We start from the raw sequence: 25,124 nt of genomic DNA, 5'->3' as shown, positions 1-25,124 counted from the left end.
AGGGGAAAGATGTACAAGCGAATCAGTGAATTAATCAGAGAAGGGAGGGACATACCACCCCCACCTCCAGTAAGACCGAGAGCTCCCGAAGGACAGACCACGTCTCACTCACGTTTGTGATTCCTGGCACCCAGCACAGCTCCCAAAAGACAGCAGGCCTTTCGTGGGTGAATAAAATTCCAGAACACCAGTCCTAGAGGAGATCTTGAGAAGTCAGTTTTTTCTCCCTACCCCGCCCCCCTGGGCCACATCTGAATTATTCCAGCCAGGGAAGAAAAAGGTCAGAATCAAAGAAATAATTCCACAGACTTTTTAGTCAGCTGATACTACCCTTGACATCAGAATGTTCCATATGTTCACAGCTTAAGCCTTTGTTTCCCCTCTTAACTGTTCCCTTCTGCATAATTTATTCAGCACAGCCTATTTAATGCTGAGACACAAGTCAAATTTTTTGAGTAAGTGATCTGTGAATTAGAACAGTGAGAAAAAAAAAAAATCTGTGCTTTCACCACCACCACCATCCAAAAAACCTCTATTTGTATGAAATTAGAAAGTGTTTATTAACAGGAAAGCTTTTTGGTTTGGGGTTGTTTAGGGTTGTTTTGAGCCAGAGAGAAGAAACCTAAAACCATTCATTGACACGTGCCAGCAGCCCAGTAGAGCTGACCAGAGTTTGTTAACTTCATTTTAGGCGGGAAATGATGCCCCTTCTGTCCCTGGTCTTCTCTGCCCTCTTCATCCTCTTCGGCACTGTCATCATTCAGGCTTTCAGGTAAGATCCTCCCTGGCTCCTCTGTGCAGTGTCTGAAGGGTGAGCCCCAAACCTTCTTAGTGGTTTTTTGGGAAAACTCCTTTTTCTTCCTCTAGTGACTCAAACGATGAGCGGGAGTCCAGCCCTCCAGATAAAGAGGAAGCCCATGAGAAGACCGGGAAGACAGAGCCAAGCTTCACCAAGGAGCATAGCAGGTTGCTCTAACGAGAGGCCAAACCCACCCCATCCCTACCCCCACAGCAGACCCACAGCCCATGGAGTCTGGTAAAGCGGCGTCCGAGTGTATAGTACATCTCAGGACTCTGGTTCCCCTCCTTGTGTGAGATGTGCGTTTAGGGAAAAGTCACTACTAGCAGGTGTTGACTGGGCCCATCTAGGCATTTAGACACAGGACTAGTTATCTTCTACTCAGTACCCTCAGTTTCTCAATCTCAGATTTAACGATGAAGGCAAGAAGCCAAGAAATATGCCAGGGAGATGCTGGGTGAGCCAGAAGCAGAGAATGGTGCATCACCATAACCGTGTGGATGGCCTTCATCCTGTCCTAAAGCCGCTTCTACACCCACTGAACGGCAGCATCTGAAGGGCTCTTTGTAAGCCCAGCATGACCAAATCAGGATCAGTCTTGTCCTGCCAGTGTGTCAGGCTTGAGAATATTAAATAACAGATCTAATCTGGTTAGAGCATAGTTTCTTCCACTCATTCCTTTTAAAAGTGATGGCATTCCCCTATCCTACAAAATTTTCATTCCTCGATATTTTTCCACAGCAAGATTCCTAAAAAAGGCTTCGTGGAGGTAACTGAACTCACAGATGTAACGTACACCAGTAACTTGGTACGCCTGAGGCCAGGCCACATGAATGTGGTCCTTATCCTGTCAAATTCCACCAAGACCAGCCTGCTGCAGAAATTCGCTTTGGAGGTCTACACATTCACTGGGTAGGCTTGTGTGTGCAGATGAGAGATGGCGGGGGAAAGGGGTGGGAGGGAAATTTCCTCCTTGACCGTGACGGGCTTTCTCCATGCAGCTAGATGTGGGCTGTGACCTTTCCAACCCAGAAATCTAAGCCGTCATACAGGACCCTTTTTTCCCCTTGACTGTTGTTTCTGAACAGAAGAGGCTGAACTCAGTCTCCTTCCCTGAGCCCTTTCAGGATGCTCTCTTCTCTAGCTCTTGTGCATTTTCCTGATGCCAGACACTGAGAGGGGCGTGAGTGACGGCCAGCAAGGGACAGGGAAGGGATGTTGCAGCTGTTGTAGAGGCCCTCCGGCTCCTGCAAAAACCCTTCATTTTTTCTGCATTCAGGCCCCCATCCAACACAAAGCCTGTTTCTATTATTTGAAATCTGACTGAGGTATTTTTGTTCCCTGCGATTGAATGTGTCATGAAATGTGTCCTAAATCCTCACTGTGTTTGTCCTACAGGAGCAGCTGCCTCCATTTTTCCTTCCTGAGTCTAGATAAACACAGAGAATGGCTAGAATACTTACTAGAATTTGCTCAAGATGCAGCCCCAATCCCAAACCAGTATGACAAGCATTTCATGGAACGGGACTACACTGGCTACGTCCTGGCTCTGAATGGCCACAAAAAATACTTCTGCCTCTTCAAACCCCAAAAAACAGTCGAGGAGGAGGAAGCCATGGGGTCGTGCAGTGATCTTGACTCCTCCCTCCATCTGGGTGAATCTCGAGGGAAAACTTCCTATGGCCTTGGATCCAAGCCCATCAAAGGAAAATTGAGCAAGTTGTCCTTATGGATGGAACGGCTGCTGGAAGGCTCCTTACAGAGGTTTTATATCCCGTCATGGCCTGAACTAGACTGAGAAGATTTCAAAAAGAGACTTAAACTCTTCAGACTTTTTAACAGGCCCCCTTGAACAGGTATTTTCAGGACTCAAACAATTGCAAAGGACAGAGTATAGATTTTAGCTTATTCTTCTAGAACAATGGCTAGAAGAATCTTTCCTTTGTCCTCTTCTAACCTAGGAGTGAAAAACACCGCCCGTTGAATTCCCTAGAGCAAAAGATTTTCCTTTGGGTGTCTTTTTTCCCCTCATTTGAATGCCGCACTATTTAAAACAGACTGCTCATTCTCTCTCTCTGTCATCCCCACCACATGCTCGCCCTCCCCTGTCCTGCCTCTGTGCTGTGGGAGAAGCACGGGCCTCAACCCTGCAGCGGAACCTGGAGGGACCCTCGCGAGCCTGGTGTGCTGGTCAGGTCATTTCCCGCCTCCACCCTGCCACGCCTCCCCAGCCCGCCCTCACCCCACCCACCCCCCACCCCACCCCTGCCTGGCCTGTGCTGGGCTTCTGCCTCAGTGGATGCTGTAGCAATGGGACAACCCACGGCAGCTTCTGGGCCCTGCATCTCAGAAGAGGCCTAGTTCCAAGTCTTACATTAATAGTTTCCCTGGTAGCAAATGGCTAAAAGTACATTTGGGGGTATCCCCCTACAACAGTTTGTCAGCCACGGTTTTAAAAGCATAGGGTTGAGTTGGGGGTTCTGCATGTAAGTTTGGGTTTCTTCCCAAGACAAGAGAGAAGGGTCAGCTGGTCAGAGACTGAAGCGATGCCTCAGTGAGCATCTTGGCAGCCGCCTCCCCAGCACTAAAGGTAGCCGGGGAGGAATCTGCACAGCAAGCAGTACTGTAATGACCTTGAGCCATTTGCGAGTATGTTTCCAGATGCCTTTCTGCCTCTGTCAGTTTTAGGGTATGGGTATTAGGAGCCATAACTTGTAATCTTCTCTGAACGTAGAGATGAGCTGCTATAAGCCAGTAGATGTTCAACTGAAGACATTATTCCTGCCATGAGTCAGGTTCAGAGAACCTCTTCCCTCCAGTGGTGTCTCTTTAGTAAAATACCAGACATGTCTTTGTATCAAGGAACTTAAAATTTCTCAACAATTGTATTTTGAACACTGTTACCCTCAAAGTGCTGTATCTTCCCGTCCTCTTTCATGAGCCAATACTTGTTCTAGACTCCTGTTTTGCTTACGTTGAGCTTCTGGCCTATATTTTGATGTCTCATCTTAATTGTTTTCACTCTTAACCTGCAACTGCTTCACTGGTAACAGGGTGAGACCTGTCATCAGCACCCTAGCCCACTCAGTTCCAGTGAACAGTGGGCTCCGGGCAGGATCGTACCAGCGAGTTAGAGAGCTTACCTTTTCTTTTTAGAGCAAATCACCAGTGGAGTTTGGACAACCTCAGAGAGTTCAAATGTCAAAGCATATTGTCCTTTTGTAAAGTGAAGAGTCAAAAATCACTGATGGGACAAAATAGGTTAGTAATTTCTTTAATCATAACTGCTTTAAACTAAGCCATTTGGACCCTGAATAATTTAAATATTGAGCTTACAGTGGCACGTAATAAATTACTTGAGCCCAGAAATTCCTGCAGTTTTCATGGAATCTATAGCTTTATTTTAAAAACTAAAGAAATCACTGCCAGACTTTATTTTTCCACATGCTCCTCTAAAAATGGATGTATATTCTGATTGTCATATCTCATGGCACCTGGCCCAGGTAAAAGTGATCAAGGAATTCATTTTTGGCTCCTTGATGCACCAAGTACTTAAAAAAATTTTTTTCTGTCTTTTATGGCCGAGTTGCTTATATGAGTAGTGTTTTGGTTCAGTGGTACTTTTTTTTTTTAATTTCTGGTACTAATGGGATTCCTGACCTTAATTTCTGAAAACCAAAAAATCCCCAGATTTTTTCATTAAAAAAATTTTTATCATTGAAATAAAAAGCACCTTCAGACAGCTGTATCTTTTGTTTGTACCAAGAAAAGAAGGTGATAATGGTGAAAACATTTCTAACAAATACTTCAATCTGAAAAACAGTCTCCTACGGATACATTTGGGGATGGTAGATATGTCCCACAAGAGGACACTAGGAAGCTTTTATTTTAAACTGACCCTTACCCTTGACCACCCAAGCCTTTCCTCCTGAATGTTGTTCCATGAATTTGTTTACCTTTGTGTCAAATGTCTGAGCCACTGTCTTGCTCAGCCAGTGCCACCATGTTTCTTTGTCACATGTGTAATCTCACAGACCCAAATTTGGCTTTAACTTCGTAGTCTTTGAGTATCTTGAAACGGACAACACTGATGTTTTTAGAAGTAGGTTTTTCTCGTTGATACAGATTATGCATCATGTTTAGCAGATGGGGACAAAAACTGGCCTAAAACAAATCTTTATAGATAAATCACCCATTTAAAAAATGTTGTTTTATTAGCCCAGGGGTTGGTGGCAGTTTGCCTAACACAGAGTTTGTTAGCTCCAACTAAACATTTCAGTGAGGGAGCCTGCCCTGACTTCCGTTAGGCACCACGGTCTTGCTGCCATCACTTGTTGATCATGAAAATTTGGTTGTGGTTCTCAAATAATAGGTTGATCTCCCCCTCATTCAGTATATAAACGTTCTCCTGATATAAAAGAAATGGGACCTGAATGTGTTTTAAGTGATTTGCATTGTTTGGGGAAAGGGATTAGGAGCAAACACTGGAACATTTTTTCCTGAGTAAAATTATCAAAAAAGCTGATGCAAAACATCTTTACAGATAATGTTGCTCACGTCCAAATACCTGACACTGTCTCTTGAAAACAGTTGCAGCATGGCAGCTGCTGAATCTGTCCATTCAGTTTGTCAAGGAGGATGATTATACTTTCGAGACAGACCTGAAAAGAAGGTGAATATTTTGCACTTTTGATACTCTTAGGAACAAATAACTTATTTGGCAAATGGTGTCTTTTTTTTATGTTGTTTTTTGTTTTCTATTGTGAACAGGCACTGAAGCTGATGTTACTTTGTTTTAAGAATATTACAGACTGGAAACAGAAATAAACTATTTTAATGTGTGATGATTATGGGTAGTTCTTACGTCACAAGATGACAACTTGATCGTGGACACATTAGCAAAACTGCATTTGCATGTAATTCAACACACACTTAAGATCAGCACGCCTTGACTGCAGATTTCAGAAATTGCTGTCATAGAGGGTGGATCAGCCTGAAGAGAAGATAATACAAAACTGAGGCTTAGAGGCAGTGGGTTAAGGAAGTGTCATTAATAGCTCTTAACCCTGGGCTCAACCCCAAGTACCTCCATTAAAATAATAAATAAAACCTTATTACCTCCTCCCCAAAAAGAAAAAAAAAGTTTTAATTAATTTTTTTTCAAATAGCTCTTTGGAGGTCAGCTGATGTCATCTGGTTTAGAAAACGTTCGTGCAGCCTCCTGGGGTTTTGTGTGGGAAGCTTCTTTGTTAGGATCTCCATGTTACTTTCTTTCAAACTTTTTTATATTCACAATCCTAAAACCAAGGTGCAGTCCTCAGCTCCTCAGAGGGGGAGCTATATTTTAAAGGAGGATATTAGAGAAATATGGAATGTTTCTGTAGTATTATTTCACAGGGTTTTTTTCATTTCATTCCTCCAGATTTTAGATAATCAATTTTCCATCCCTTTCCCCTTTCTTCTCCATCACACTTGATCTTAGCCAAAAGGCTGAGAAGTGATCTCCTCCATCACCATTGAAGGGAAAAAAAAAAAATCAAAGCAGCAGAAGTGTTTTTTTTTTTTTTAAGTTAATTCAGACTCCTTAAGAACATCAGCTATTTGGATCAGAGTTCTACTGAATGCCCTGATTTTACAGCCAACCAATGACACTTCTGATGGAAAGTTTTATTGGCATAAACTCTTGTACTCAGACAGCTTGTGCATAAATTCGTCCGGAGAATTTGTCATCCATGTAGTTTGTTGTTTTAGCTGGAAAAGTACAAGGTTCAGACGACTGTCACTTTGGGGAGAGCACACAGCATCTCAAACAGCAGGTTAGCCGCTAGGAGGGCTGTGTTTCCTACAAAGAAGTGAAACCGGAACGTGAACACCTCCCGGCGCCCAGCCTCTCGGGACCCCCCAGCCTTCGTCCCTTTGTGCTTCCTCTCCCAGAGCCCCACCGTCCATCTGCACTCCTCTCTGCACCGCCCGACGCCCTGTGGACATGCTTTCCCTGGAGTTCTGCTCCATCAGGATCATTAAGAAATAGTATTTCAAAATTCAGAGGGTTCTCTGTTTACTCCGAGAACAGATTTTTCCCCCAAAGGAAAACCTATAATAATGGTATGTATTGTATTTATTATCTACCCTCTGAGGCTAATAGGCCTAACTCTGGAAGCTTTTCTAAATTAAAAGTATTGGGATGGCATCTGCTTTGAATCTCTCTCCTAAACCAGCTAACTCCCCCACCTTATTAATGTTAATAAATATTATCTATGCCTTGAGAATTCACTTTCCAATGAAATATCAAAGGCAGATGGAACTGTGCCGCCCTGTCACTGAACTGCGGGCTAGTTTCTCACTCTTCTGCTGACAGGTGGGCAAGCTAATCATCCTTGGTCGCCCCCCCAGGGGTTTTGTTAGGGTTCATTGGCTCCTGTCTGTAAAGTATTTTCCTCGCTGTTGGACATCCCCAGCAGGTCCCTGAGTTACACAAGACGACCCACCCATCTTCTACTTATTAACTAGATTAATTTTAAACTGGCAGCTGCCTGTGGATCACATTGGTCTCCCTTACTCACCAGAAGGATCATATGGCGGTGAAACTTCCACAAGATCACAACCCACCACGTTCAGGCCTTGACAACCCCGGATGATCTCCAGAGCCTGTTCCAAAAGAAGCCTGAGCTGTCCACAGTGGTCATCATTTACAACAGAAAGCCACCAGTAGAGATTTCTGCCAGCCCAGACCCGCCCTTTGACTTGGAACTGTCGCTTTTCCTCAGTCAATATTCACTGATCACCAGGCATACTGGGGGGCATCACAGAGACCAGCAAACCAGCCATTTGAAGGCCATGCATTAAGGGCTTCAAGAAGAGCAAGCACAGAATAGTATGAAGACATGTAACAGCCTGAAGAGGTGGGGGGAGGCTTCCCTAAGGTGGAAGCACTTAGCTCAAGGAACTGACGAAGCAGATGAGTTGGGGAAGGGTGGCCCAGGCAGAGAGAAAGACACAGGCAAAGACGCCAAGATGGAAGGAGTACTGAGACGTGAGTAGTGAGAAGTAGTGAGACGTGGCCAGAAGACAGAAGTGAGGGGGATGGTAGGGACAGGATCACTTTGCTTCCCTTCTGCAGGTGAAAAGCCAGAAGGTTATGAGAAGCTGAGAAAATGGACGTGAACTGAGAACGGCTTTGAGAGAGACAGTTAAGATGGTCCTTCCTTCTGAAAGCACAGAAAATAACTGATAAGGTTCAAACAGTCTTCAATCATTTATTCCAATATCTTTGAGTGCCTCCTACTGATACATCAGACACTATTCTAGGCCCCAAGAATAGGGCAGTGAAGAGAACAGAGGCACACCCCCCGAGCTTTCCTTCTAGTTAAAACCACACTCCAATTCTGCCTCCCTGTGTTTATGCTCAGCTCACCTATAGGAGCTTTATTTGGGTGTTTCTAAAACTTCCGAACTCCCTTGGGAGGTGGTTAATCCCATTGTGTGTACTTTTAAAATCGAACCCCATAAAGATAACTTTGGTGTTTTGCAAAGGGGGTGCTACAATATTGTCCCCAGGAACAGGTGGGCCAGAGGCAGCAAGATCAAATAAAGGATTATTACATCCCCAAGAAATGAGGATCCTTGCCAAAATCAGTCACTCATCAATCAGAGAGAATCCAAACCTGTGACTGGCCCTGAGAACAGTAAGGGCCCAGGTGCTCTGCCTTTAAAATCCCACCCTGATTCCTGAAGACTCAATTGAAGTCCCAGGAAAGTGGGGAGTTAAGTATCCTCACTCCCAGGAATTGTCACTGGTGGAGCCTCCTTACCTGACTAGGCGTGAGACCAGCAATTTCAGGCGTCCCTGTCCCCGGGGCATAGGCGGGATCCAAGCCGTCAATATCAAAGCTGATGTAAATGGGTTTGCCTCCCATCTGCTGTCTCACTTCCCCCATCAGAGGAACCAGTGACTTCAGCCAGCAGTCTTCAGCCAGCACCACCCGGAAGCCCTGAGAAGGTAGAAATCAAAGAGCAGAGGGTCGACCCTCCTGCACGGCAGCACCTCCTGGGCATTTGCCATGGGCCTACCCCATGCTAAGCTCCCATGCACCTCACATTTGACCCTCAGTCTCCATGAGGAGGAAACTATCATCCCTGTTTCACAGGTGAGAAAGGGTGGGACGATGACCAGTAAAGAAGCAGGGAGCAAGTCAAAGCTGACCTATGGAGATGGAATCAGTGAAGGTCTTGGCTAAAGCAAGAGTGAGAAACCATGGACAGCTCATGCCAGCACCTCCTGAACAGCTGTCCAGAAGACTGGCCTTTGCAAACTCTAAAAGCAAAGAATGTGGGTCTTTTCCCTTGGGCTCTCATCCTATGTGTTTCCCAATGGATTTGAGGTTGAGAGCTAAGAAAGCAGCCACTCACCTTGCGTCTGGACCTGCTCAGCATTTCCAAGCCAGCATCATCCAAGGGCTTGGTTTGTTTCTGCTTGTCTTCCCTCCCCAGCGATGAGCCCTCCTCTGCCTCGTGGCCTAACATCCTCACTCCTCTCTACTCCACGTGACACAAACTCAGCTTCCGTTCCTACTTGCTGAACTTGATTAGCAAAGCTGCCATTGAATCTATAGCTGCCATTGAGCGGGCGGGCAATGGAGAAGAGGGCACTTTGAGGGCTGGGAACTAAGGGAGGGGTTTTCGCTCTGTCACCTGACTCCGGCTGTATCTGTAGGTATCCAAGGTTGTGGAAGAGCCCCGGATGCCAATCTGCACCACACGCTTACAGTCCAGGAGTCCCTCGTCCACGCAACGGCGGAAGGGCGTCCCGTGATAGAGCTTCTCCCCCAGGGCCATGTCGGCTGTGTCCATGTGAGCGTCCACATGCACCAGCCCCACGGGACCGTGCCTGATGACAACAGGGCAGCTCAGAGGGCAGGCCTCCCACGGGGGCCAAACACAGCCACCCTCCAGGCCACCAAAACTTGATGACAATTCACAGGCATGGAGGGGGGACCTGGTGTCAATTACCAGCCTTCTAACTGGTTTATGTCTTCAAGCCACTTAGCATCTCAGAAGAGCAATAAGCTCCAAGAGGTCAGGAAAAAAATAGTCATTTGCTTTAGCTGACGCTCCCCACCGATCACCCAGAATTTTCTTCACTTAGAGATGGGGAGGGCTGGGAGGATGAGGATAAAGGGTGGTGGCTCAGATGAGCTCAGCTGAAGGCTTCAACTAAACAGCTCCAGCCTTTCTCCAACTGTGGTGCCAAGAAGCAGCTCCCACCCACCTCTCTCTCGATAATCTCCATCAACCCTGCCAGCCACCCAAAATAAACAGACAATCCAAGTCAATGCCAGGCAAACATAGCTTCAAGAAAAGACTTGTACCCACTCACCCACCCCAACCAGAATGCTACCCACGTATCTTTCCTATATATGAATTCTGGAGCTGCACTGCCTTGGCCCGTCTGTTTCTTTCTCAAACTAATTAACCAGAGTTAGTCAATCCCTGGGAGACTTTCATTACTGGAAAAGTCCATATTCTCATCCTCTGGGAAAGGGGCCCTTTCAGGAGAAAACAGGGCCTCTCCTCTGCAAGCAACACCATCGTGCTTGTCAGTGTTTGTATTTGGCCTTTGAAGCAAAACAGAAACTGAACTTAATGGGGGTTGTATATTTCACTTGGGGCTCAACTTCCAAAAACAGAAGCAAATGCTGAGTGTGCATACTGGAGCAGATCTAGGGCATGGGAGGGTGGCCAGAGTGTTAAGAATAAATTGTCTTGGCTTCCAGCTGGTGACTGACAGACACACCTGCAGTTCAACCTTAATTTTGATCCACAGAAGCAACTCAGTCGGGAATTTTCTATCACCCCCAATAACCTGGGCCATTAGAGGTCACCTAATGCCATCTGGCAGCAAACAACTCATTCCCCAGCTCCTGAATTTTGAAACCTCGCTTGGGCCCAGCCTTCTGGGACTTACTTTTCTGCCATTGCTTGCAATATAGGATATGTGATGGTGTGATCGCCACCTTCAAAGAGAAAAAAGAAGAAAATATCTGGCATGTAGGTAAGTGGATAAGATTTGAGGACCCGGCATCATCTAGAACAATCTTCAATTTGCCCCATTCTGTCACCCTTTCAATTACAGTGAAGAACTATAACACCAGCTAAAATAAGATGTTGTTCAGTGGCAGGAAAATAGCCACTAAATGTTTGACATTATATTGTCATTTAAAAGAGGAAATTAAATTAAGGCTTACAGGTAAAATGCTCGCAACAGCTCTAATTGAACTTTCCACAGTGATGCACGTGTTCTGTATCTGCAATGGCCAACGTGGTGGTCACGAGCCATTGGCTACTGAAATGTGGCTCATGCAAATGAGGAGCTGAATTTATTTTATTTTATTGTAATTAATTTAAATAGCCACATGCAGCTAGGAGCTGCTATATTGGACAGCACAGGCCTAGAAAAGTATTATATTGATAATTAAGAATAACAATAATGGCTAACATTTACTGAAGCTTAAAACATGCCAGACACAAAGCTGGGCAATTTATATGAACTTGCATTATATGCCCCTGGCACAATATAAGGAGATAAATGGTCGGTATTATTACTCCCATTTTACAGATAAGGAAATGAAGTACGAAGAGCTAGTGAGAGGTGGAGTTTAGATTTCAAACCACGCCAGCCAGCAACCTCACTCCTTACACTATGCTCTGCAAGCTAGGTCCTCTAATTAGACAAAAATAAATTTGGATATTTAGAAAAAGGTACATGACTTTTTGACTGCCAGTGAACCGAAAAAGAAACGCTACAGTGAGAGTGGGGTGGGGGTCAGGGGGGTACAAGGAAAGCTGCCCTATAGATTGACATAGACCCTGATGAGAAGAAAAGATCCCCCTTGCAGTTCTCCTATCAAATAAAGTCATTAAAATAATGTCCTTGAAATAGTTTAAAAAGTCACAACTGAGCCCCTGCTGGCAGCCTTCCACAAGCCTAGAATTAAGGGCTGGGACAAGGTGGGGTGGGTAAGGCACTTGCCCGGATGCAAAATTTAAGGGACACCAAAAAAGCTCAGTCATCAAGGTAAATGCTACTTTAATGTAATATTTTTAAAAATCAAAATCAATGCAACAAAGTCCATGATAAATGTTAAAGAAACGTAGGATCAGGAACTGGGCTGTTCTGAGCCCTGTAGGAGCCTGAGGCAAAAAAGGAAAACCGGTAACACAAATTGTTGACTTTTTTGGCACCCCTTAAATTTTGCACCAAGGTGAATGCCTCACTTGCTTCACCCAAATCCATCCCTGTCAGTCATACTATTCCAAAAATTTAAGTATCTTCTCCCCAGGGTTAAAATAAATGAACTAAAAATGTTCCCTTTCCTACTGTCTCCATTTCACAGTGCCTTGTCCTGGAGAAATAAGCTCAGGAAAATAAATTCTGAGCTCAGAGAACTCCACTGGCCCTTGCAGATGCCTTTACCCAAGGTCAGAGGAATACAGCCGGCTACTAGAATTTTCTGATAAGCCTCTCGAATTAGGCGGCAGCTGTCCTGAAGGTTGTAAAGATTGACATTCACATCGCCCAGGTCTGCAACCATGAGGGACTGGAAGGGGAGGGCTCCAGTGCTAGGGTTGGCTGTCCGAAGCAGCACTGATTCCTCGCGGATCCGACGGGGTCCAAATCTGGAGGAGGAAGAGTCATCCTGTGAGCCATCCCTAAAGGTTTAAGGTCCCTGCCTAGACCGGGGCTTCCCAGCCTCTGGGCTGGGGCTGGGTGAACCTTTTTTGGGAGGTGGGTGGGGTCATCCTGTTCGTTGCAGGATGTTTAGCAGCATCCCCAGTCTTTACCCACTGGGTGCCAGTAGCACCTCCTCCCCCACATTACGTTAACCAAAAATGCCTCCAAACTCTGCCAAATGTCCCCAGGGACAAAATCAACCCCTGCTGAGAACCACTGATCTAGGCTACATAGTGTAGAGATAAAGGCACAGACGTAGAGGCCCACCCACCACCAATTTGCTAAATAGCATTAGGTAATTTCTTAATCTACCTGAGCCTCAATTTCCTAATCTGTTAAAATAATAATGATATTTACCTGACCCTGTTGTTGTAAGGATTAAATGAGGTCATCTATGCAAAGCATCTTGCACTTAGTAGACATTTAATAAAAGGTGGCATTTATAACTTAGACCCATAGTTAAACGGAATGTTGCTGAGCCGAATCAGAAATAGCTGATGTTCAATAATTATGAAAATCGATTTTACTTGCTCTAACTTGACCTTAGGAAAATTGCCTAAATCTGAGCAATTCTTGAGTCAGATGATATTTAGAAGTTTGGGTAAGGGGCAACCAGCTTCTGTTCTCAAATTTAATGTCCCCTGCCTCTGTAAACTGGGGTACCCACAGCCAGGGCCAGGGAATGGGGCGTGGAGAAGGCTGGGTCCCCAACCTTCTTTTCCTTACCAGTGGATGACATGTGCTGAGCCCTGGCGGTTGCTGGATGAGATACGGAGGAAATCAATTGTCTCTCAAAGGATTAGGGGCATTTTGAAGCCAGGCACCGCCTTCCGACCTGACCCTGGGTTGTGGGGCAGTGGTGGCCCGGCTGTCCTGACACGTGTCCCTGAGTCCTTCCTCCTTCGGGCCTTACCTTGCCCCAGGCCGGTTGGAGGTCCCAATGTCCAAGGGCACCCCGACGAAGGCGGCGTCCAGCCCCTCGGGGGAGGCCTGCACGGGCAGCCGCATCATGGAGCAGATGCCCACCGACCGGGCCACGAGCTCGGGGCTGGGGGGCTGGTTCCGGGGGGCGTCGGAGGCCTGGCGGCTCAGGCTGCAGCCGAGGCCACGGAACCCCACGGCAGGACGCGTGCCCTGCGGGGGAAGCAGTCCCCGCGGGCCCCCGCCGGCCCCCAGGCTCCAGGCGCAGCGGGACGCCAGCAGCCGCAGCATCCTGCCCGCCTGCCCGCCCGGCTGGTCCCCGCGTGCCAGCGCCTGAGCCGCCGGGGCTCAAAGGGCAGGGGCGCCCTGGGGATCACGGGCGGGGGAGGGGCCCCAGGGACCCGGCCGCTCTCTCCCTGCAGCCCTTTCTGGACTTCGGCCTCTGGCTCCTTCAGTAAATAGAGCCAGGCCGGGGCTCCTCGCTCACGTCCACCCGCACTGCCCCAGGTGTGTCTGCGCCCCACTAAAACCAGGCCCTTGGCAGCAGCTGCTCCCATTCAAAGTATTATTTTTAAAACCTGAAAGATTTGAAAGGGAAAGTCCGTTCTCTAAGCGAGGGAAATTGGAGCATTTTGTTTTAAATAACGTACCAAGAAATGTCTGGGTGGGAGTCTCAGAAAGTAGAGTCTTTTTAAATAACCTTTTTAAAAGGACTTAGAGGCAAACTCACTAATCTGAAGTCCTCTTTATCTCTAAGGGGGAAAAAGAAGAAGTGACTTGTAATGAAATTAAGTGAGCCGTTTAGTAGTATTTTTTTTAATCCCTAAAAGTTAAAATTGAATGGGAAAGGCCCAGGTTTGCATTAAATCGGAACCTTACGTAAAGTCGCACATTAAATACCACAGCACCCCAGCCTCCACCCTGCAGGGTGGGGCAGTTTCCTAATGGTCAATGACAGGGATTCAGTGTGGCAAGAGGCTGCCATGCAGGTCCCTCCTGTTTTCTGGAACAAATGCAACAATTTCTTGGCTATTCTTTTTTTTTTTTTTCCAGATTATTTATTTATTTTTGGTGGGGGCGGTAATTAGGTTCACTCATTTATTTTTAAAGGAGGTTCTAGGAATTGAACCCAGGACCTCCCACTTGCTAAGCACTGGCTCTACCGCTTGAGCTATATCCTTACCCTCTCTTGGTTATTCTCTTAACATTCTGCCCAGATTCTACCACTACTGTTTTCAAATCACTTGTCTTGAATGTATCATTTTCTTACTCCTGTTTCTTCCTTTCATTCTTCTCACACATATTTGAGTGCCTCCTATGTGCCAGATACTTGGTGACAATGACTCCAGCCTCTCTCCATCATTCGCTACTGCTGAACACTTCCTTCCTTCAAACTTCCTCAGTGGCCTCTTTGACCAGGTGTGCCCCTCCTCTCCTGCTCTCTGATGACAAATTCTCTGATGACAGTCTTTTTTAATATCAATTTTCACCTAGAGGCAGATACTTCACCACCCAAATCCCAGCCCTTGGCTCCTGTTAACCATTTGCTAACTCCCCACCTGGATGGGTTTGTTTGTTTGTTTGTTTTCACAGAATTAGAGTTGATTTGCAATGTTGTGTTAGCTTCTGATGTACAGCATAGTGATTCAGTTATATATATATATATATTTTTTCTTTGGGGGGAGGTAATTTGGTTTATTTATTTCTAATTATTGTTTTTTTTTTAATGGAGGTACTGGGGATTGAACCCAGGACCCTGTGCATGCTAAGCACATGCTCTACCACTGAGCTATAGCTTCCTCCCTTATATGTTCTTTTTCATATTCTTTTTCATTATTACAGGCTATTTAATATTCCCTGTGCTATCTACCTGGATGGTTTGTTTGTTTGTTTTCACCTGGATGGTTTTGTTTGTTTGTTTGTTTGTTTGTTTAAGATCAAAGATGGGACCAGGGGACTCAAGACCTCATGGATCAAGAGCCCTGAATGTCTGGTCTGCATCTTATTTATTATGATTCTCTGGCAGGTAATAGCCACCTGGATGTTTAAACGACACTTCAGGTGGGGTGCACGTTCAGCCAGAGACTTCCCACCTCCCTCTCCTTGATCATGCCCCACCCTTACCCCATCCTTCCGTAAGTCTTGATGGTTTCCAGTTTGCAAGCCCTCCCCTGCTACTCTGGTTCAGGCCTTCCCACTTCTAGCTTTCCAACTGGTCTCATCACTGCTAGTATCCCATAGGCTTTCCTGCCAGATAACACTTCCTGAAGCCAGTGCACCTTTCTCATCCTATTTCCTATTAGACATCTTCATGTTCTTGCCTCTCCAGCCATTGTTCACCTTACACAGCGCCACTCTCTTGCCTCCTTTCCTTTGCTGGAACACTCTCTCCCTAGTTCCTGTCTTCCCATGCCCAATGTTCAGCTGAAGCCCATGCTCACACTACTCTTTCTATAACTCTCCTAAAATCTTAACAGTTTTCTACATGGAATAAGCATGGGGTGTGGAATCAGAAAAAAAGTTTAAGTCTTGGGTCCACTATCAGTGTATCTCAATCACTGATGGCAGAAGAGAAAACACACCCCCACTCCCCATGGGTCTGGGGGCCTCGCTCAAAGTAGCCCCCTGTAAAGCACAACATTTCTTTGAAATTTCATGTTTGACCTTGCAAATGTGTGCAAGGTTTTCGTTCTATTTCATGATGCTTATTTTAGCATAAAAATTTCACATTATTTACCAGTTAAATTTTCCCTAAGACTTTCCAGTACAGCTGTCATTCCAATAACACATTATTTAACCCAGCCCACCCACTGTACCTCTTTGAGGCACTCCAGACGGGGAAGGATGGACTGAGCTCGTCAACCTGAGCAACTCGCCCTTCTGAACCTATTGCCTACTCCGTAAAATGGGATGATGATCCTTACTGGCTGTTCTTATGAGGGTTAAATGAGGTCTGCCATGGAAGAGCCTGGTAAACCATGCACTGATAAACAGTAGGTAGTGTTATCATTGTACATTTGATTTCCTCTCCTGCAGTTTCCTAACCGTGGTCATAGCACACCGGTGTATCACAATTGGGTTACAGGGGGGACACAGTATAAAGGTCCCATGGCCCTTGGGGCTGGAAGCTACACTGACCACCTCTAGGTGCATGCGGGCCATGGGGAGATCCTCGAGGGATGATCCCAGCGAGCAGAGTCTGACATCCTGCCTTGCAATCCTCACAAGTAGGCAGAAGGGTCAATGGCATTTGCGGCTTGCCATGTGTGACCACCTGGACATCAACTTCAGGAACCAGCTGCCGAGTAAGCTGCTGCATGTTATGGATAAGGGTTCAGGGCCTTACTAGAGGAGTTGAGTTCTGGAGGCCCAAGGAGGAGGATCAGCAACCCAAGATGCAGCTGGTCAAGGGTGGAGGGGCAGGGAGGCCGGTTGGAGGGCTCTGCCAGAGCAGCCCCAGACGGCTGACCCAAATCTGTCTTCACATTGTAACAGATATTTCTGTTCATTTTTGGCTGATGTCCACGCAGTGTCCAAGCTAACCCCAGGGTGACCGCTTTAATAGTGCTTATGGGCAGGGTGACATTAAAAATATTTAGCATCTGAGATGGCACAAATATTGACCAATCAGAACAGATGCCAGCTGGCCATTAACAGTGAATACCAGTACATACCAGGTGGCTATCGTCCCTGAAAGAACGTGCTTTAAATCAGAACTGCCTGTTACTACATATAAAACAGATGAACAACAGGACCTACTGTATATAGCACAGGGAGCAATATTCAATTTCTTACAATAACATATAATGGAAAAGAATCTGAAAAGAAAATATATGTGTATGTATGTATATGTATAAATGAATTACTTTGCTGTACACCTGAAACTAACATGGTAAATAAACTATACTTCAATAAAAAAAATTTTTAATCAGAACTGTGTCATTATTTTAAAATGCTTGACATAAGAGAGTTTGATTGGATTCAGAATCTATTAATGTTATCACAAGAAATTTCAATTGTACAGCTGTTAATGAAAGAGTAACACATTTAAGTATTTTAACTTTTGTAAATTTTTTAATGTTCAAATTTCTTTTTAAATTTTTATTACCTATTTGAGTTTCTAATTGCTCATAGCTATCAAGAACTTGAAGAGATCCCTCTTGAAAAGCTCTGGTCATTATTGCATGTAACCCTTTTAAGTACAAAACCTGATATTAAAAAGTTACATTCACAGAAGAAAGCAAAAATCTTGAAAATATTTTATTGAAAAATTTTATTATGATCAATATACATAAGTCTCTAGTACTACCATTTTTCAAAGCATAATTTGATAATATGTAGAAAATATACATTTTTTCTTTTACCAAACCCCATATTAATGCCCCTAAACCCCCTCACCCTCTCCCCACCATTTACCTCAGTAGGACATACAAATTATATAATTTTCTACGTGTGCCACGACAGGAGAAAAGTTCCGAAGCATTGTTCTAGTTACACTATAAGTTCTCGTATCTGTTCCACTCTTTTGAGTGCCCTCCAAGGACAGTGCTTTGTAAACAAGTAATATAATAAATACTTGGTGAGTGAGTGAATGACTGGACAGATCTTCTGGAAGCTGTGGAGATCAGCTCTGGGGTGATTACTGCTTCAGCCAAAAAACTGTGGCAGCCAAAGAGTGTGACAAAAACACCGTGTACATTTCAGCTGTCCACGTGGATTCCCTTTGGCCCCATGCATGATGCAAGGGTTCCGCATAAGGAGTCAACACTGAACTTGTCTGTGTTTGTGGAGGCTCAGAGACGATCCTGAAGCTACTCCAGACCCCCAGAGCCACCTGGCTGGGGGCTTCTGGGACACTCCACTCACCTGTTACATCATCAGTTCTCATCTTTACCTTCCTTGTCGCCTGCCTCTAAAGAAAAATAGGTATTTTTGAGCATGTTCAGAATACTTTTTATCAAAATGTGTCTAAATCTCCACTCTTCTATAAAGTTACACACTCAACAATGCCTGGGGGATACTGTACACAGTCACATAGAGTTACCACCAATAAAAGTATCATTTCTGAATACAGAAAATAATATGTACTATTTGAACACGAGATTGGTTATTCAGTCTCTCTATTCAGCTTGTCAAATGGACATCTGAAGCCTGATTATTTGAACCACTTTTATCCAGATGCCAAGTAATTGGCCTCTCTCTGTCTCTCTCTAGTCCAAAATAAGCCTCCTGGGCAAGAGAAAGGGAGAGCATGAATTTATTTAAGGGAAGATCCACCCAGTGAAGTTTAAAGACTATCCCTGTTATGCAGTTTCAAAGTCAAGCCAGGAGAGGGCACAGAAAACTTCCGCTTGATTATCTAACAAAGAAAGGAGGAGAATTCAGGAAACAGACAGAACTTCCCTTCCATCACTCAATCGGTTTAGGTCTTTTAGTCAATCTGATTTCATCCTGACACCTCAATAATTTGATTATACCGTAGGCTATCTTCATGGAATCTTTGCACCATTTGCTTTTTTCTTGAAGAAAATGTTTAGATTTTTCAAAGCCCCAGCCAGTTTCCTATGCATTTCTCTGAGATGGCATCCCTCTTTGCCTCTCTAAGGAAGTCAGCTGCTTCTGAAGAGCTCCTCTTCATCAGCAAAGTCGGGACTGTAAGAGGTAACTAACCTTTTCTGACTTCCTGGTGATGATGTGCAGCTGAAAGGACATCATCAACCTGGTCCTTAGAGAGAAAAACATTAGACAAATCCAACGGCTGATTATTCATTATAAACCATACACTCTGGGTAAATAGGTCCAACTCAAGTTACTAGTAAGACTAAATACTCAAATAATTGATGGCTAAAGGGAGTAGCTTAAAACTGAGGTTCTAAAGTGATACAAAGCTCTAGGACACATGGGAAAATGCTGTTTAGACAAATCTATGAACCAACTCAGGCTAGGTAATTCAAACCAGGAGAAAGGACATCCTGCCACATCTTTGGAAGATAGACATATTCAAGATCAATGCTTGAAGTACAGATAGAGATCTCATATAAATAAAGCATGTTTAATACAATAAATATTTCCTGTAGTATAATAAATTCAGTGGTATGATAAAGCATTTGTTCTGTTTTATTATATGCTTTCACAGCCAAATTTCCTTCTGAATTCAACACTTGCTGTATTTATCTCATTGGTCCTTCTAATTATCCTATAAAATAAATGACATATTATTTATATTTGATAAGGAAACTGAAGTGCTAAGGCAGTGATGTCACTGTGTACTGCAAAGCAACTTCCTTCCTAGGATCCAGAATTACAGATGATCTTATCTGTCAAAGGTTTCGGTCAGATTCAGAGCTGTTGGGAAGGAGTGAGTCTCATCATTTATTAGATGCTAAGAGGATAAAAGAATTCCCCTGAATTGATATCATCCCCATAGCTGCTTTCCACATTGTTTCAGAGCTCCACTTCTGACACTTAAGACCCAGGCTCCAAATAATACACTTCATTACTTAAACCTGGTTTCTGGAACAACAACCAGCAGCTAAATAATTCGGTCTGTCCACTGCCTTGTGGATGGGTCGAATACACATGTTTTTCTCTTGCCCTTTACTAGATTTTCTCTTAATGAAAAAAAAAATTAATCTTCCCTTTAATGTTCTTTTTTGTATTACAAAACATAATAATAAACATGTATTATACAAAGTGAAAGTCCATCATAGTCCACCCCTACCCAATCAAGGTTATATTTCAGTACACATGAGGCTTTTATCAAGATTGGGTTTAGGGGGGAGGGTATAGCTCAGTGGTAGAGCACATGCTTAGCATGCATGAGGTCATGGGTTCAATCCCCAGTACCTCTGTCAAATAAAAAATAATAATAGTAAATAAAACTAATTACCTCCCCCAAAAAAACAAAACAAAACAAAAAAATCTAACTGGATTTAATCTATATGAAGTGGTAAGCAACTTCCTTTTTTTCACCTTAAAATGCCTTGGAAATCTCCAAGATAAGCTTTTTCCAAAAAAAAAAGCTTTATTTAGGTGTTGCTTATAAACCACAAAATACACCTATTTTTAAGTGTACTATTCAATGATTTCTTTTGTAAACTTACACAACCATCACCAGTTTTAGAATATTTCCATCACCCTAAAAAGTCACCTCATGCCTGTTAATAAGCTTTTTTAAAGGGTGCATATGGGGGGATAATTACAATCATGAATAACAAGTCCCAGAAATGTCCATTTTGCCTAGCTTTCATTTGCTGCTGGCAGGCAAGAAAACTGCAAAAGCCCATCAACAAATGTTGGAAGAAAACACCATAAGTTGATCGACAGCTGTTTGCTCAAAATAGTTTATTCACCCACTCCGGCTTTTACTGAGTGTCAGCCAAGTGCCAGGCTATTGGTGAAGTCTGTAGGAATATAAAAACAAGATAATAGTTGCCTTCTCCTGGAATAAATTGGATGGGAGATCAACAGTATGCAACCTAACTTAAGAGTGTCTCTATCCAGTGGTTTTGAGTGGTAAAATTGGTGTGATATTTGGACTTCCAGTTCCAGAAGCCAGGGAGACAGGGACCAGACTTAACTTCCCACCTAAAACAACCAAAAGAGGAGCAACACACACACACACACACACACACACATACACACACACGAAGCAATGGTTTTTATTACACTGGACATCCAACCACAAAGGTCAGGAATCCCTGAGAACACAACAAATTTGATGAGCCCTAGTTCTGCCCCAGAACTGCCTGAAATTTCCAGGCTACAGTACAGGGAAGGAAACCCGAGCCAGAGCTCAGTGGAGACCCTGAATCAAGGAGACCAAGCTGAATCCAGCGAGACCAAGGCAGCTAGAGTTCACAGGACAGAGTGACAGCAAAGGGGAGAGCAGTTCAGAGAAAGAGAAAACTCCAGGGATTTCTTCTAGTATTCATCAAACTCCTACTTAGCACACATGTGTACGAAAACTACCCAAGGTTGGGGAAGAACCACTTAAAAAGATCACAGGGAAAGATGCTTGATGCTTACGCTGAGTGGGGAACAGTGCCTATTCCCATCAGCCACATTAGAAAAATTCACTATTTATGGGGCATTGAAAAAGCATTCATGGAGGTCTTGCCCCAGCAGGAACAATCAGCCCTAGAGTTGGCATTGCTCTGGTCCAACAAACCTTAAAAGCAAGACCCAGAAGAATCAAACTATTTTTAAGTAACTTAACTGCACCCCAGACCAAAGCTCAAGGTTTATAGGAATACAAAACTATCCAGCACTGAACAAAGTAAAACTTACAATATCTGGCATCCAATAAAAAATTATCAGGCATGCAAAGAGACAGGAAAATCTGACCCCTAATGAGGAGCCAAATCAATCAATAAAAAGTGACCCGGAAATGACACAGATGTTAGAGTTAGCAGCAAAGACATTAAAACTGTTATTGTAACTGTATTCCATCTGTTTAAAATGTAGACTAGAGTCATGGGATACATAAAGAAAAGATTATAATTGAACGTTCAGAGATGAAAATTTTGTGGGGGAGGGGTTATATCCTTTATTTTGGATAAGGCCACTTTATATGTGCAATATAAAATGCGAAAGTGTTTTCTCTCTCCCTTTCCTAACAAATATGTCAGGCTAGTAATCTACATTGAGTGTGCAAGCGATTAAAATCACTGCCTTCGTTTTTCACCCATGAACTCAAGTCTCCCTTATCTGGTGCATCTAACTGCTTGAACTTAACTCTAGAGCCTAGATTTCATCTTGTTCATTTTGACCTGTCTCAGTCTCTTTGCATCTTGTTCCTATCAACTAACTTATTAGTGCTATCTCCTGACTCTATGTCAACTAAACACCTACTAGGCTTGCTCTCTGACTTCATCCAAGTTGCCAGTAAAGACGCTGAACAAGGCAGAGCACTTTAGCACAACCTGGAGACATCTTCACTGGGTAAACGTGACACCTTAGTCATCATGCTCTGGGAGAACTACAATTCTGAGAGTTAAATCCAATGTGATTAAATACTGCCCTCTCCCCCAGAAAAAGATTAGTTAACTTGAAGACAAAGCAATAGAAGTTACCTAAAACTGATGAAAGAATTTTTTAAAAAGGACGGAGCATCCTTAATCTGTGAAACAACTTCAGGTGGCCTAATACATGTATGTGCACTATGAGACCACAAAAGAGAGAGGCCGTCTGAAAAGCCTTTGAAGGAAGACTGGTCAAATTTTTTCCAGATTTAACAAAAAACCATAGATCCAAGCAGATCAATAAACCCCAAGCACAAGAAACATTAAGAAAAATCAAAGTATCATTCTTGAGTCAAAGAGTCTACTGGGGACAGTCAAATCTTTCATGAATGACAATATAATGATTTTCGTTAATTTTTACATATATGAAACCCCATCAGTTTTATAAATCATTGTGCTAGGTTCCTGGTATCTAATTTTTCTTATATCATTTAAAATTTCCTCTCTTTTAACTGGAGCACAGATTGGCTAGTCTTCACTGCTTTGTCTCTGTGTTCAGAACTGCAGGTGTGTTGTAATATGATAAAGCTTTTAAAAAAAACCAAAGGACTAGGAATGCTGGGTGATTCAGTGAGAGTCAATTCTGGACCTGGGGGGTAAGTATGTCCTTCAATGCCAGGAGAAATTTCACCTTTCTATTTAAAAGCCTTTTTAACAACAAAAGGTTGACAGTTTTAAGCCTGTTATTTCAAATACTGTAAATCTTCAAACTAACAAAATCAAACTAACACACTAACTAATCAAACTAACAAAATAACCAAAATAGAAATTCTATGTAGACTATCAGCTGTTTGTCATTTCCACCCTGTGACTTTTCCTTCGTTATGTAACTGAAAGTTCACAGACGTTAAGAAATTGTTGTTTTGGCATAAAAACAGATACAGAAAGGAGGCAGTTGTGCTATTAACTAGGAATAGCAATTACCTAGGACTATTGTTATTCCAAGTATGCATCAGGCCAACAGCCTCATCTGCACCTGGGAGCTTGTTGAACATGCAGAAACTCAGGCCCTGCTCCAGACCTGAAGATTCGTAATACGCATTTTAACGAGTTCCCCCAAGTGGTTGCTATACATACTCAAGCCTGAGAAGCACTGATGTCTGGCAAATAGTTTCTCTGATTACATATCCTTATGCATGAAAAAAAAAAGGTTAGTGAAACCTGCCCACTTTATTTCACAAGTTAATGATTATAATGAAATAAGAGAAACCCAATCCAAATATGTTAGGTACAGATGAAATAGCAAACTTTCTAATAAGCAGTGAGCTACATACAAGTCCCAGTTTTTCTGGATTAAAAATGCTGAACAGTACCTAGACTTAACCCTGAAGCTAGCTCTAATCCTGCAGCTAGCCCTAACCCTGCAACTAGCCCTTACCCTCCACGTAACCCTAACCTTGCACGAAGCCCTAAACCTGAATCTAGTCCTAACCCTGAACCTAGACTTAACCATGCAACTAGCCCTAACACTTCATCTATCCCTAAACCTGAACCTAGCTCTAACCCTGAACCTACCTGTAAACCTATAACTAGACCTAACCCTGATCCTTGTCCTAACCCTGAACCAAAAAAAAAAAAAAAAAGCTGAACAGCAAGAATGTTATTAGAAATTCCAAAGATGAGGCCTTTCTTTTTTTAGTGTTAAACACAAACTTTTTTAAAAAGTATTTTACTCTTTCACTTCTGTGAATATCTTTTTTTTAAAAAACAGAAATCTGTGTCTCCAGTCTACAACTACTCAAAACACAATCGTTTCAGGAAAGAAGCGTAGTACACAGAGACCCTATTTCCCTTTTCTGGCCAAAGCAACAAGCCTAAGCATTCACAAAAGCCGCAAAGAAGGAAGCTGCAAGAAGCCACGCCTTGGACCAGGAACTAGTCTCTCGGCCAGCCACTGCCCTGCCCGAACTAGAGAGTGAGGGGGTTCTCTCCAGCTAAGCTAGCCAAAGCAGCGTCGACCGGCCTACCCAGGACGGCCCTGCTGCACCCCAGCCGCCGACCTAGTTCCGGAGGAAAAGGAGCCCGCCTGACCGCGGACGCCCGAACGCGCCGGTTCTAGGCTTGAAGACGCAAGGGGGTCGGGGTCGCCGTTGGGCTCCTGCCAGAGAGAAGGCAGCAGCCGCAAAAAACCCTGGGCGGAACCGGCGCGCCCAACAGGATGGGCCTGGTCTGAAACTTCCCACTGCTACCTCGCGGGATAAAGCCACGCAGTGCAAACCCAGCCTATGCTGGGGTCGCCTAGCAACCAGGAGCCCCCCGCGCGGACGCCAAACATTGGCCGCGCGGGTCACATGACTGCCACGCCCACAGCCACGTGATGCGGCGCAGGCGCGTTTCCGCAAGGCGCTGGGACTGCGGGCGTGGTGATGCGGGGAGCGGGGCACTGCCTGGGGTTTCCGCTCTGGCGTCGTACGAAGTCCTGGCTGTGGCCGATGTGACCAAAGAGAAGCGCAGCTTGCAGTTGAAGCTTTTGTGCGCTGGCTATAGCGAAGCGACAAAACGGTGCTAAATTGCGCTCATGAGGCTAGTTTGGTCGTGCAGGATCATCTGAGAATAAGACTCCTCAGATGTTGAAGTCTGCCTTCTGTAAACGGAAAGTTCTGACCAACCGATTCAACACCAGCAAATGTTAAAATGGCAGGAAGTTTCG

The 25,124-nt window shown here is 44.2% G+C and overlaps 2 protein-coding genes across 5 annotated transcripts in view; one reads left to right on the top strand and one right to left on the bottom strand.

Annotated features, from left to right (window-relative positions):
• DNAJC16 (DnaJ heat shock protein family (Hsp40) member C16) overlaps positions 1-5,643 on the top strand; it is a 34,051-nt gene extending 28,408 nt beyond the window's left edge. The window contains exons 12-17 of one of the 4 annotated variants that reach the window (XR_012079492.1): positions 692-772; positions 868-966; positions 1,541-1,711; positions 2,198-2,655; positions 3,956-4,060; positions 5,343-5,643. Coding sequence is in view for 1 of the 4 variants with exons in the window: in XM_006196679.3 (XP_006196741.1) it covers positions 692-772; positions 868-966; positions 1,541-1,711; positions 2,198-2,597 (751 nt within the window). In the remaining 3 variants the exon portion in view is untranslated. Of the gene's footprint in view, positions 1-691; positions 773-867; positions 967-1,540; positions 1,712-2,197; positions 2,802-3,955 lie in introns of those variants that run through there. The other 3 variants (XR_012079491.1, XR_012079490.1, XM_006196679.3) reach the window with 3 other exon arrangements.
• An 802-nt stretch (positions 5,644-6,445) lies between these two features.
• Positions 6,446-13,766, bottom strand: AGMAT (agmatinase (putative)). Its single transcript, XM_006196680.3, has 7 exons — positions 13,444-13,766; positions 12,273-12,475; positions 10,764-10,812; positions 9,491-9,686; positions 8,611-8,790; positions 7,363-7,447; positions 6,446-6,641 (listed from the first exon to the last, which is right to left on the bottom strand). Exons 1-7 carry the CDS (start codon positions 13,740-13,742, stop codon positions 6,568-6,570), a joined length of 1,086 nt encoding a protein of 361 aa, XP_006196742.2. The 5' UTR covers positions 13,743-13,766; the 3' UTR covers positions 6,446-6,567.
• Positions 13,767-25,124: the final 11,358 nt, after the last annotated feature.

The sequence above is a fragment of the Vicugna pacos genome, chromosome 13 (assembly GCF_048564905.1).
Source record: "Vicugna pacos chromosome 13, VicPac4, whole genome shotgun sequence".
In the NCBI taxonomy this organism is placed as follows: domain Eukaryota; kingdom Metazoa; phylum Chordata; class Mammalia; order Artiodactyla; family Camelidae; genus Vicugna; species Vicugna pacos.
Note: the sequence above shows the minus strand (reverse complement) of the source record. Positions and strands in the feature narration are given on the sequence as shown.